General features: G+C 36.0%; 1 protein-coding gene across 3 annotated transcripts in view; it reads left to right on the forward strand.

The window, feature by feature from the left end:
* LOC113929225 (protein argonaute-3) overlaps nt 1–12,734 on the forward strand; it is a 127,445-nt gene that overhangs the window by 95,778 nt on the left and 18,933 nt on the right. For all 3 annotated transcript variants that reach the window (XM_027605945.2, XM_027605955.2, XM_027605965.2), the window contains 4 exons: nt 4,101–4,260; nt 5,557–5,647; nt 10,416–10,610; nt 10,948–11,082. In XM_027605945.2, the coding sequence (XP_027461746.1) occupies nt 4,101–4,260; nt 5,557–5,647; nt 10,416–10,610; nt 10,948–11,082 (581 nt within the window). The remainder of the gene's footprint in view (nt 1–4,100; nt 4,261–5,556; nt 5,648–10,415; nt 10,611–10,947; nt 11,083–12,734) is intronic.

A 12,734-nucleotide genomic window follows, 5' to 3' on the forward strand; every position in this document is an offset into this window, starting at 1 on the left:
ATGAGAGAGAAAGCACATGAGATGGGGGGAGGGTCAGAGGGAGAAGCAGACTCCCTGCCGAGCAGGGAGCCCGATGCGGGACTCGATCCAGGGACTCCAGGATCATGGCCTGAGCCGAAGGCAGTCGCTTAACCAACTGAGCCACCCAGGTGCCCTTCTTTGATTTCTTTTATCAAAGTTTTCTGGTTTTGTATAGATCTTGTACACATTTTGTTAGTTTTTTTTTTTTTTTTTTTTACGTTTTGTTAGATTTATACCTAAGTGAATCTTTTTTTTTTCTTTTGGTACTAATATAAATGGTACTCTGTTTTTCATTTTATTTTTATTTTTTAAAGATTTTATTTATTTATTTGACAGAGACACAGTGAGAGAGGGAACACAAGCAGGGGGAGTGGGAGAGGGAGAAGCAGGCTTCCCACTGAGCAGGGAGCCTGACGTGGGGCTTGATCCCAGGACCCCGAGATCATGGCCTGAGCCAAAGGCAGATACCCAACTGACTGAGCCACCCAGGTGCCCCTCCAGGAGGCTTTTTAAAATTTCTTTTGGATTTTTCTACCTAGACAGTCATGAACTCTGTGAACAGTTTTATTTCTTCCTTCCCAGTCTGTATACTTTTATGTCCTTTTCCTTTTGTTAGCTAGGAGTTAACAGTACAATGTTGAATAGGAGTGGTGAGAGGAAAGGAGACATCCTTGCATTCTTCCTGATTTTAAGGGGAAAGAATCTAGTTTCTCAATAGTATGAATGATGTTAGCTATAGGTTTTCTGTAATTTTTTTTTTACCAAGTTAGGGAAGATCCCTTTAATCCTAGTTGGCTGAGAGTTTTTATCATGAATGCATGATGAAGTTTGTCAAATGCTTTCTCTGTATCTACTGTTATGATCATGATTTTTCTTAGTCTCTTAATGTGATCAATTGCATTAATTGATATTCACATGCTAAATACCACTTGGTCATGGTGTATAATTACTATACATTGTTGGATTCAATTTGCTAATATGTTGAGGATTTTTACATGTATGTTCATGAAGGATATCAACCTGTAGTTTTCCTTTCTTGTAATGTCTATATCTGGTTTTGGTATTAGGGTAACGTTGGCCTCAAACAAGTTAGAAAATATTCTCTCTGCTTCTGTTTTCTAGAAGATATTATAGAGAATTTCATATTATTTCTTATTTAAGTGCTTGGGAGAATTCATCAGTGAAAACATCTAGGCCTGGTACTCTCTTTTTGGAAGGTTCTTAATTATTGATTCAATAATTCAATAAAAATGTGGGGCTTGAACTCATGACCCTGAGATCAAGAGTCAGCCACCTAACCAACTGAGCTACTCGGGCGCCCCGATTCAATTTCTTTAAAAAAAAAGGGGGGGGCCCACTCAGATTTTCTGGTTCTTCTTTGTGAGTTTTGGTAGTGTCATTCAAGGAATTGTTCCACTTCATGTAAGTTATCAAATTTGTGGGCCTATTGTTCATAATATTCTTTTGTTTTCCTTTAAATGGCCATAGGACTGATAGTGATGAACTTTTTTTCATTTCTGATGTCTTCTCTTTTTTTTTCTTTGGCTGGATGTTTATAAATTTCATTGATCCTTTCAAAGAACCAACTTTTTGGTTTCATTGATTATTGATTTCTTATTTTCAATTTCAGTGACTTCTGCTCTGATTGTTAGTATTTCTTTCCTTTTGCTTGTTCCAGGTCTATATTTTTCTTTCTGTATTTTCCTAAGGTAAAAACATAGATTATTAATTTTAGATCTTTCTTCTTGTCTAATATATTGAATTCAATACCATAATTTCCTTCTAAGCACTGCTTTCACTGCATCCCACCAAAAAAAAAAAAAATTTTTTTTTGTTTTCTTAATTAAGTAAGCTCTACACCCAACCTGGGGTTCAAACTCACAACCCTGAGATCAAGAGTCACATGCTCTACCAAGTCAGCCAGGCACCCTGCATCCCACAAAATTTTGATAAATTGTGTTCCATTTCCATTTAGTTCAAAATATTTTTAAATTTCTCAAGACTTCTTTGATGCAGGTGTTGCACAAAATTATATTAATATATAAATATATTGGGGTTTCCCAGCTGTCTTTCTATTATTGATTTCTAGTTTAATTCCGCTGTGGTCTGAGACCATACTTTGTATGATTTCTATTCTTTTCAACTTGTTAAGGTATGGTTTTGGACCAGAATGTGGTTTGTCTTGCCGAATATTCCGTGTAAGTTTGAGAAGAATGTGTGTTCTTGCTGTTATTGAATGAAGTATTTTATAAATGTCTTTTAGATTCAGTTAATTGATGGTGCTGCTCAAGTGAACTGTATCTACTTTTTTTTACAGCAGCTGCACCATTTTGCATTCCTACCAGTAACATACAAGGGTTCCAGTGTTTCCACATCCTAGCAACACTTGTTATTTTCTTTTCTGTTTTTTTTTTCTTTTCGATAATAACCATCCTAATGTGTGTGAAGTGGTATCTCATTGTGGTTTTGATTTGCATTTCTTAGTGATGTGGAGCATCTTTTCTTGTGCCTATTACTCATTTGTGTATCTTCCTCAGAGACATTGTATATTTAGAGTCTCATACAGTACTAGCATGTATTAGGTGCACATTAAATATTTGTTGAATGAATGAATAAACCTTTTTGGAGGGCAGTTTGTCAGTATCTACAAAAATGTTAAATATATATATACACCTCTGACCCCTGAATTCTACTTGTAGAAATTTATCCTTAAGCTATAGTTATATAACCAAACAAAAATAAATGTCAAGGATATTATTTATAGCATTGTTTGAAACAATGAAAACCTGGGGGCACCTCGGTGGCTCAGTTCTTAAGCGTCTGCCTTCGGTTCAGATCATGATCCCAGGGTCCTGGGATCAAGCCCCGCATTGGGCTCCCTGCTTAGCGGGAAGCCTGCTTCTCCCTCTCCCACTCCCTCTGCTTGTGTTCCCTCTCTTGCTCTCTCTGTCAAATAAATAAAATCTTAAACAATGAAAACCTGGAACAGGCTAAAAAATATCCATGTATGACTGGTTAGATAAAATGGCATTTAAAAACAGACTAACTGCTTTTGTTACAAATAAGAGCAATTTGTATATTAAGATTCAGAACATACTATATTATTGAGTGAAAAATGACAGTTTGCAAAATAGAATGCAAGTTTGGTTTTAAAATGTTTTCCATGTGTTTTATAAGAAAAAAGGTATGTACACTGAACTCTTTATGGTAGTTATAATGGCAAAGAGGGGGAAAGTTACAGGGGCCTTTTATTCTGTGCACTGTAAAGACTTTTTAAATTAAAAGTTGGAAAATAAGATTGAAAGTTATAAGTATACTATGAATATAATTGCATTAAAATAATATAAATGAGGGCGCCTGGGTGGCTCAGTTGGTTAAACGACTGCCTTCGGCTCAGGTCATGATCCTGCAGTCCCGGGATCGAGTCCCGCGTCGGGCTCCCTGCTCAGCGGGGAGTCTCTTCTCCCTCTGACCCAACCCCCTCTCATGCTCTCTCTCTCTCTCTCTCATTGTCTCTCTCAAATAAATAAATAAAATCTTTAAAAAAATTTTTTAAATAAAATAATATAAATGAGAAAATTACTGGAATAAAGTACAATAAAATGCTAACAAGGGATTATGTATATTTTTCTTTCTGGTTTTTCAGTTATTATGGTTATACTGTTTTTATGGTGACAAAAATATACTTATCTAAAGAATAAAACAACTGGGAAAATTATCACTAAATGTGTAAGCTAATCTTCAAGGCAGTATTGTTTTATTATTATAATTCTTATAATTTTTTAAAAGATTTTATTTATTTGACAGAACACAAGCAGGGGGAGCTGCAGGCAGAGCGAGAGGGAGAAGCAGGCTCCCCACTGAGCAGGGTGCCCAGTGTGGGGCTCGATCCCAGCACCCTGGGATCATGACCTGAGCTGAAGGCAGACCCTTAACCAACTGAGCCACCCAGTCACCCCGTTATAATTTTTGGTGTCCTGTAATAGGATGGTGTATTTCAAGGGAGGAAATATAGTAGCTTAATTTTCAATAAAGTTTGACCTTTTTTCTAACTAGAGGTATTTGCATTTGTTCTATAGCGGAAGTAAAACGCGTAGGAGATACACTTTTGGGTATGGCCACACAGTGTGTCCAAGTCAAGAATGTAATAAAAACATCCCCTCAAACTCTCTCAAACCTGTGCCTAAAGATAAATGTTAAACTCGGAGGGATCAATAATATTCTTGTACCTCATCAAAGGTAAGATAAGCTAACCACTTAATTAAATTTTAATTATTTTTCATATCCTAATTATTCTGTATATTGCCATATCTAAGATCAGTGTAAGAGACAATCTTATTGATTCTTGCTATGGAAGATAAGTAAACATTTTAGAAAAGAATTTCAGGCATGATTAAGAGATTCCCTTGTGAAAATCCCCTCCCACTTCCATTTTTTAGTATATGCAGAGAACCTCCTGCCCAGCTAGAAAATATTGAGAGCTTTATTTATTTCTCGCTGGAGAGCTCAGATTAATGAAGTTTCTCATTAGCTGATAAGTCATCTTCAACCTGGAGTTATGAGACTACTTACTCACCTAGCAAGTAAGGAAATAAGGGAGGGTCTTGGGTGGGGCATATGAATTAAGTAAATCAGTTAAATAAGCCGTTATCAATCCCTGCTATGGTCATTGGGAGGATAGGTTTTACTGTTAGGTCTCCTTCATGTCTAAGAGCTCTTAGGAAGTGTGACATAACGACCTAGAAACAGGTCCTGGAGAAGAGGTATTATTTGGAGAATTGGACAGCAGGTTTCCTTTTAGTAGTTGGAGCAACTAGAGCTTTAAAAAGTAAAATATCTTGACCAGTGTGCACCACAAATAAGCATTAGACTAAGGATAGACCCATGTGTATTTGACACAAAAGCCCTTTTTTTCTGTTTTTCCTCTACTTCCTGTTCCTGTTAAATAATTGAGATTCATAAATGAGTTGCATACAGAATTTTATCAACAAGTCCACAAACTGAGAGACAGTCATTTGAATCTTAAAGGATATAGTTTTTTAAATAAGATGAACAACTAGCTACTTTAAATAATACGTTCTCAAATTTATACTTTTGGCCTGGGGAGAGGGAGTGGCAGATTCCCATAATCCTTTTCAGTGTAAAGTTTAATGATTCTTTTTCTCATTGAGAGATTACATAGTTTAAATGTAAGTAGATTACAGAAAGGTTAGTACAAACTGGTGGATTAATATGAGGATGTTTATCATTTTATGTCTGTTACGAAGAATGTGGCTCTTTGCAATCACCAGCACCACTGCCTAAGGCAGAAAATTTGCTCTTGGTCTATCCAAGACATTGGATAGACCCATTGTGATAGCTTTTACTTCACTGAGTTAGGAATTCATGAATTAAGAGACTAAAGCAGTAGTAGTTCAGGCCTTTGTGGCTGTTCTGTGCTGTGTCAGCAGCTTGTAGTTGTGTTGCAGTAGTATAAACAGATAAATGCATAATGAAAAAATGAATTATCTAACTCTTTTAAAAAATGTGTTTAAGACCTTCTGTGTTCCAGCAACCAGTGATCTTTTTGGGAGCAGACGTCACTCATCCACCAGCTGGTGATGGGAAGAAGCCTTCGATTGCTGCTGTAAGTGTCATTAGGCAGGTTTATCTTGTCTAAAGTTTAGATGATCAACATTGTGGTTTCAGCTTTTTGAATTTTAATGACACCCTCTTTGAAACCAATTTTTATAAATATATATATCGAATCAACTTTCAAATATTCTTTGGATTTTTTTTAAAGAACATTCTCTGGTTTGGGGGCTACAAGTTACATATATATTTATTAAATGAAGCTTATTAATTGTATTACTCAAGTCTTTTTTCCTAATTTATCTATTTGGCCTATGATAATATATTTTCAGTTAGCTTTTGTTCCAAGAGTTTATGTATTTCAGTAGTGTCTTTGTTACAGAAGATGCATTACATAAAAGCTTGGTAGATTGCTTTTTTTTTTTTCAGTGTAAAATATCTTCTACCTTTGTCCAATCTAATACTTTTCTGAATTCTTTGTTTTATTTATTTTTTTTAAAGATTTATTTATTTATTTTGAGAGAGTGAGAATGAGAGAGAGAGAGAGAGTACATGAGAGCAGGGAGGATTAGAGGGAGAAGCAGGCCCCTCGCCAAGCAGGGAGCCCGATGCAGGACTCGATCCCGGGACTCCAGGATCATGACCTGAGCCGAAGGCAGTTGCTTAACCAAGTGAGCCACCCAGGTGCCCCGAATTCTTTGTTTTAATACTGCCACTCCGGGCGCCTGGGTGGCTCAGTCGGTTAAGCATCTGCCTTCAGCTCAGGAGGGAGTGTCTGCTCCTTCTCCCTCTACCCCTGCTTGTGCTCGTGCTCTCTCTGTCTCTCTCAAAAAACAAACAAACAAACAAAAAAACTTAATACTGCCACTCCTTTTAACATTTGCCTTTTATATCTTTGCCCACCTCTGTGTTTGGTAGTTTCTGTGTCAGTTCTTTTAAGTGTATTTCTTTTCTTTTTTTTTTTTTTAAGATTTTATTCATTTATTTATTTTAGAGAGAGAGAGCGCGCATGAGCAGGGGGAGGAGTGGGGGTGGGGGGAGGAAGAGGGAAGGGAAAAGAATCTCAAGCAGACTCCACGCTGAGCGCCAAGCCCATCAAGGGGCTCAGTCTCATGACCTGGAGATTGTGACCTGAGCTGAAACCAAGAGAGTCAGCCACTTACTGGACTGAGCCACCCAGGGGGCCCCTAAGTGTATCTTTTATAAACTTCAGAAAGCCAGATAATTTTTTACCCAACTTGAAATTGCTTGCTTTTTTAAAAATGCCAACATTTTTTAAATGTCAACATATTTTAGGCATACTTGATAAATTTCAGAAATTAAACTGTAAGACTTTTTATGTATTTTTTTTCTATCACCCATTATAATTTTTACATAAATTTCAAGTTTTAACAATCTGGTACATTTTTTTAATCCATGAAAATGATGTTAAAGTAATGTTAAAATTTTCACCTGACATTCTAAAACTATCTTCGTTGGTGGAAGAAATTTGCTTTTATCTGTTAATAAATTATATTGCTTAGGGCACCTGGGTGGCTCAGTTGGTTAAGCATCCGACTCTTGGTTTCTGCTCAGATCATGACCTCATGGATCATGAGATAGAGCCCTGTGTAGGGCTCCGCACTCAGTGGGGAGTCTGCTTGGAGATTCTCTCCCTCTGCCCCTCCCCCGACTCATGCACATGCCCACTCAAGCTCTCTTTCTCTCTGAAATAAATAAATCTTTGCGGTGCCTGGATGACTCAATGAGTTAAGCATTTGCCTTTAGCTCAGGTCGTGATCCCAGAGTCTTAGGATTGAGCCCTGTGTCAAGCTCCCTGCTTGGCAGGATATCTGCTTCTCCCTTTCCCTCTCCCCCTATTTGTGCTCTCTTTCTCTCTCTCTCTATCAAATAAGTAAAATCTTTTTAAAAATAAAATAAAATCTTTTAAAAAATAAATGCTGAAAAAAAAATAAATTCTGTTGCTTTTTATTCTTATAGTTATGCATGAATTGTCATTTCAGATGTTCTAGAGGTAGTAAGAGGAGCCACTTCTGATATTCATAAAAATGTTCTTATAGTAAATGGAATTATTTTTTCAAAGAAGAAATTCAAAAGACTTACTTTGGATTTGCTATTTTGGGATCTATTTTCCAAGAAAGCTTAAGCATAGTTGGATTGTTGGACTTCTGGGTAGTCATTGTCCTTTTCTACTAAATCTATTTCTAACAAATACCCACTTTCTTTTATTATTAAGTAGAATGTATTAATTGATTCTTTTTGCATATGGCTTTATTCCCAAGACCTTAAAGACCATTGTGAAAAATCTAAATATTCCCAAGAACTTAAAAGACCATTGTGAAAAATCTAAGTAATAAATGCCACATAGTATAATAGATATTTAATGGCAATATAAATTAAAATTTAGATTGCAAAAACCTGGTGTGTTTTAAGAATGTTGAGAAATGTAGGGAATTGGAGTGTAATATAACAGATTGTGAGGGCTAGTAAGCTTTTGTGTGGCTGTTTGTGTCATCAGAAGAGGTATAGATTTATTTTTTTAGTAGTGAGTTACCATTCAGAGGAAAGAAATGACTAGAGTTCCTTTTTTTAACCTGTAGAAGATAAAGAAAAAGCAGATACAATCCCATGTATGTAGTAGACGAGTTCTAGTTCATTTTTTAAAAAACTCTTTATTATTTTCTAGTCTGACCTAACACAGAAGAGAAACAAGAATTTTCCATATTTTGGTTTCAAGTAATAAGTCATTAAAGTACTGACAGGAAGTTAAGTACTCTTTTGAAGTATTATTTTTATTTAATTTTAATTGAGGTATAACTGACATATATTAGTTTTAGGTGTGCAGCATAATGATTCAATATACGTATATATTTTTAAAAGATCACCATAATAAATCTGATTAACATCTGTCACCATACATAATCACAAAATATTTTTCCTTGTGATGAGAACTTTGAAGATGTACTCTCAGCAACTTTCAGATATTCAATACAGTATTATTAATTATAGTCCTCATACTGCATACTGTATAGTTCCTCTCAGTGACATAATTTATTTTTTAACTGGAAGTTTGTACCTTTTGACCCCCTGCCCCATTTCATCTATCACCCACTCCCTTCCTCTGGCAACTACCAGTTCATTCACTGTATCTATGAGCTTGGTTGTTTTTGTTCTGTTGTATTTTGTTTTGTTTTATTCCACATATAAGTGAGGTCATATGGTATTTCTCTTTCTCTGTCTGACTTTTTTCACTTAGCATAATTCCCTCAAGGTCCATCCATGTATGCACAAATGGCAAGATTTCATTCTTTTTAATGGCTGAATAATATTCCACTGTGTTTGTGTGCCACTTTTTTTTAATCCATTCATCCATTGACGGACAGGTAGGTTGTTTTCACATTTTGGCTACTGTAAATAATGCTACAGTGAACATGGGGGTGCAGACTTCCATTTTTGAAGCACTGGTATAAATACTACTCTGGAAGAAAGAAGCTGGAGGCAGAGTGTCCACCTGGTTCTCAGCCTTGGCTCTGATCAAAATGTAGACATTTTAAAAATATTCGTGTTCCGGAGATCATTCTTCAGTAGGTCTGTAACTATAGTCAAGGTGAATTTTTAAGTTCATGCTTCAAAGTTTCCTTTACTCCAAACACATAACAATATTAAACAGTATACACACAGAGAAAATTAAGATAGTTACTCTCAAAACCAAGATTAACTTCTTTAAGGACTGGATGCAGAACACAAACACAATACAATAAGAGGGACTATGGATTCAAGCCTCTGGTCTAGGACATTGCAGTAAGAGGAAAAATTCTTTTTAAAATTTATGAAGCCTAACGGTTCTAAGATGATGTTTCAGAGTCTTAAGTGTGGCTTCTGGGGTGGTTTGCTAAAGTACAAAAGATAAAAAGAGGGCACCTGGGTGGCTCAGTTGGTTGAGCCACTGCCTTCGGCTCGGGTCATGATCCTGGAGTCCCGGGATTGAGTCCCGCATCGGGCTCCCTGCTCAGCGGGGAGTCTGCTTCTCCCTCTGACCCTCTTCCCTCTCATGCTCTCTGTCTCTCATTCTCTCTCTCTCAAATAAATAAATAAAATATTTAAAAAATAAATAAATAAATAAATAAATAAATAAAATAAAAATAAAAAAATAAAAGAGAAAAAAAGAAACCCAGGGTTTGAATGGGTCCTCTTATCTCCTTTCTCTTATTCTTCTTATGAATGTCTTTCTGTCTCTTTTCTTACTAATTTTTAAATATACTAACAACATCTATAAATTAGAAGCTTATTAAATGTACAGAGGCGCCTGGCTGGCTCAGCCAGTAGAGCATGTGACTCTTGATCTCAGGGTCATGAGTTTGGGCCCCACTTTGGCCATAGAGTTTAAAAATAAAAACAGATTTTTTAAAAAACGTAAAGCACAGCCTACTTATAGGAAAATAGTTCATTGGGGTTTTTTTAAGATTTTATTTTTAAATAATCTCTATACCTAATGTGGGTTTTGAACTCATGACCTCGAGATCAAGAGTCACACACTCTACCAACTTGAGTCAGCCAGGCGCCCCAGAAAATAGTTTTTAACCCTATACTGAGTCTTTTATTCTGTTCTCCCCTGGGAATTGTTGATTTTTTTTTATTACTCTCAAGATGAACTAAAAATGAACTTTTTTATTACTCTCAAAATAAGTAATAAGGTTGTAATAAAATACAAATTTAAATGAAATCCATGTACTTTTTTTCCATTTTTTTTATTGTGGTAAAATTCATATTGATGTAGTTTTGATTGTCTTAATTTCTATTTTCCTTTACTTTTTCCAACCTAGGTTGTAGGTAGTATGGATGCCCACCCAAGCAGATACTGTGCCACAGTAAGGGTTCAGAGACCCCGACAGGAGATCATCCAGGACTTGGCCTCCATGGTTCGAGAACTTCTCATTCAGTTTTATAAATCAACTCGGTTCAAACCTACTCGTATCATCTTTTATCGGGATGGTGTTTCAGAAGGACAGTTTAGGCAGGTTGGTTGCCTGGGATCTCATTATACTATGGTTAAATCAGATACTGTGTTTATAATATGGTGTCTAGTTCTGAGGTTAGAAGTCTTAATTAGGTTGAGAATTCCCAAAGTCAAAATTTGATACTTCTTAGATTATCTCTTCTAAGATGTTTGCTCTGGATTTGTAAGCCTTGGTTGCTAAAATCATGTTCTGGTCATAGTTAAAATGGAATAGAGAAGTATATTTAGCTGTAAAGTGATAAGATTAAGAAGTCCTAAAACTAAATCATGGTCTTACTTTGAAGTATGTATAAGAGAACAGCTGACTATGTCAAGTCTTTCCATTTCATCTCCTCTAGGTATTATATTATGAACTACTAGCAATTCGAGAAGCCTGCATCAGTTTGGAGAAAGACTATCAACCTGGAATAACCTACATTGTAGTTCAGAAGAGACATCACACTCGATTATTTTGTGCTGACAGGACAGAAAGGGTAATCTTACATCTGTCGTAATACTATTATAAAACAAGCTTACCTCATATAGTTCATAGAGCACTAAACAAAGGCTGTCTGCCAACAGCATGGGTTCCAGTGTATAGTAGCAGATCTCAGCATACCACATTACAAGTAGAGAAGCATCAAAATAGGTTGTTACTTTTTAACTTCCTAGAATTTCTGTTAATACTCCAAGTGTTCGAAATCCTGTTAATGCTTTTTGTTATTGTGAAGAAACTCATAGTTTTAAAATTGTTCTTTCTATTTCTGTATGTCTTAAATGTTCAGAGGGGAAAAGGTACATTTATTTTTAAAAATATCTTGTAAAAATTATTATTTTTAAAATAAAACTTTAAAAAAGTTTTTTTAGAAGCTAGGAACTTTCTAGAATGATTCGTAGAAATTCATGCAAAGCAACTTTTAAATAGTGCTTCTTTTAAAATTCACAGAATTTTTTTAAGATTTTATTTATTTTTAAGTAATCTCTACACCCAATGTGGGGCTCAAACTCACTACACTGAAATCAGGAGTTGCATGCTCTGCTGACTGAGCCAGCCAGGTACCGCCCCACAGAATTATTTTTTATATTTTGTAGTATGACTATGTATTTTTATAATTAGAGAAGGAGGGGTAAATACCTAGGGAAATCTGTCTTCTTGTTTACATGCAGCATAGGCGAGTAGCAGTCTTGGCCCCCATCTTTCAAATCTTGGAGCAGAGAAATCTGAGGATTGCAAGTGTTGGTGTCTCCTTGGAGAAAAGGGGTCAACAGAAAAGACAGAGAGGAGTGTATCTCTGCTTTGGTATATATTTAGCCTTTGGTTACACTTTCCGTGTAACTTTGGGCAAGTAACTTAACATCTCTGTGTCTGTTTCCTTCCCAACAAGGTTTGGGTGATACTACTATTTTCCTTTATTGGGTTGTTAAGAGAATTAAGTAAATTAAATTATGTAATGTATCCAAAATGGTGCTTGGCACATACTAAGCACTCAATAAAGGTTGGCTAGTAGTTGTAGAGTGGTGGTGATGGTGGTCATAATAGAGGAAAAGAAAAATAATAGAGGAAAAGAAATCATAATAGCAGACATTGTTCTAGGTATGTGTCAAAATTTAACTCATTTAATCTTCACAACACCGTAAGGTGTTTGCTATTAGTATCGTCATTTTCCACAGGAAGAAACTGGGGCATATGAGGTTAAAGAACAAGGTTATAAAGCTAGTAATTGGTAGAGCTAGGACTCGGGTCAAGCAGCCTGGCTCCAGAGTACTCATTATCACTGTCCTATAACACCTCTCTAATAGCGGTAGTGAGAGTTCCTTATTATGGCCTCCCGGTTGTTAAAGGCGTTTGACCCCGAATTACTGGGTACATTTTTGTACCTAGAAAACCAAATGTTTCTTCAACAGTAGGATTAGGAAAACCTAAGTTAGATTTAATGATTACTAGCATCTGATGTTTAGTCATGCTAGTCCTTCATTCGTCTACTTCTCTTTCACCTTTGTTCTAAATACTACTACTACTAATAGATGAGACATAATTATAAATAAGGAATCAGAAGCACAGAGAGGTAAGGTACCATGCCCTAAATAGCACAACTAGAAACTGGTGGAGCTGTGATATGAACCTATTCTGCTACTTCTCTAAGTA

This window comes from Zalophus californianus, chromosome 4, assembly GCF_009762305.2.
Source record: "Zalophus californianus isolate mZalCal1 chromosome 4, mZalCal1.pri.v2, whole genome shotgun sequence".
In the NCBI taxonomy this organism is placed as follows: domain Eukaryota; kingdom Metazoa; phylum Chordata; class Mammalia; order Carnivora; family Otariidae; genus Zalophus; species Zalophus californianus.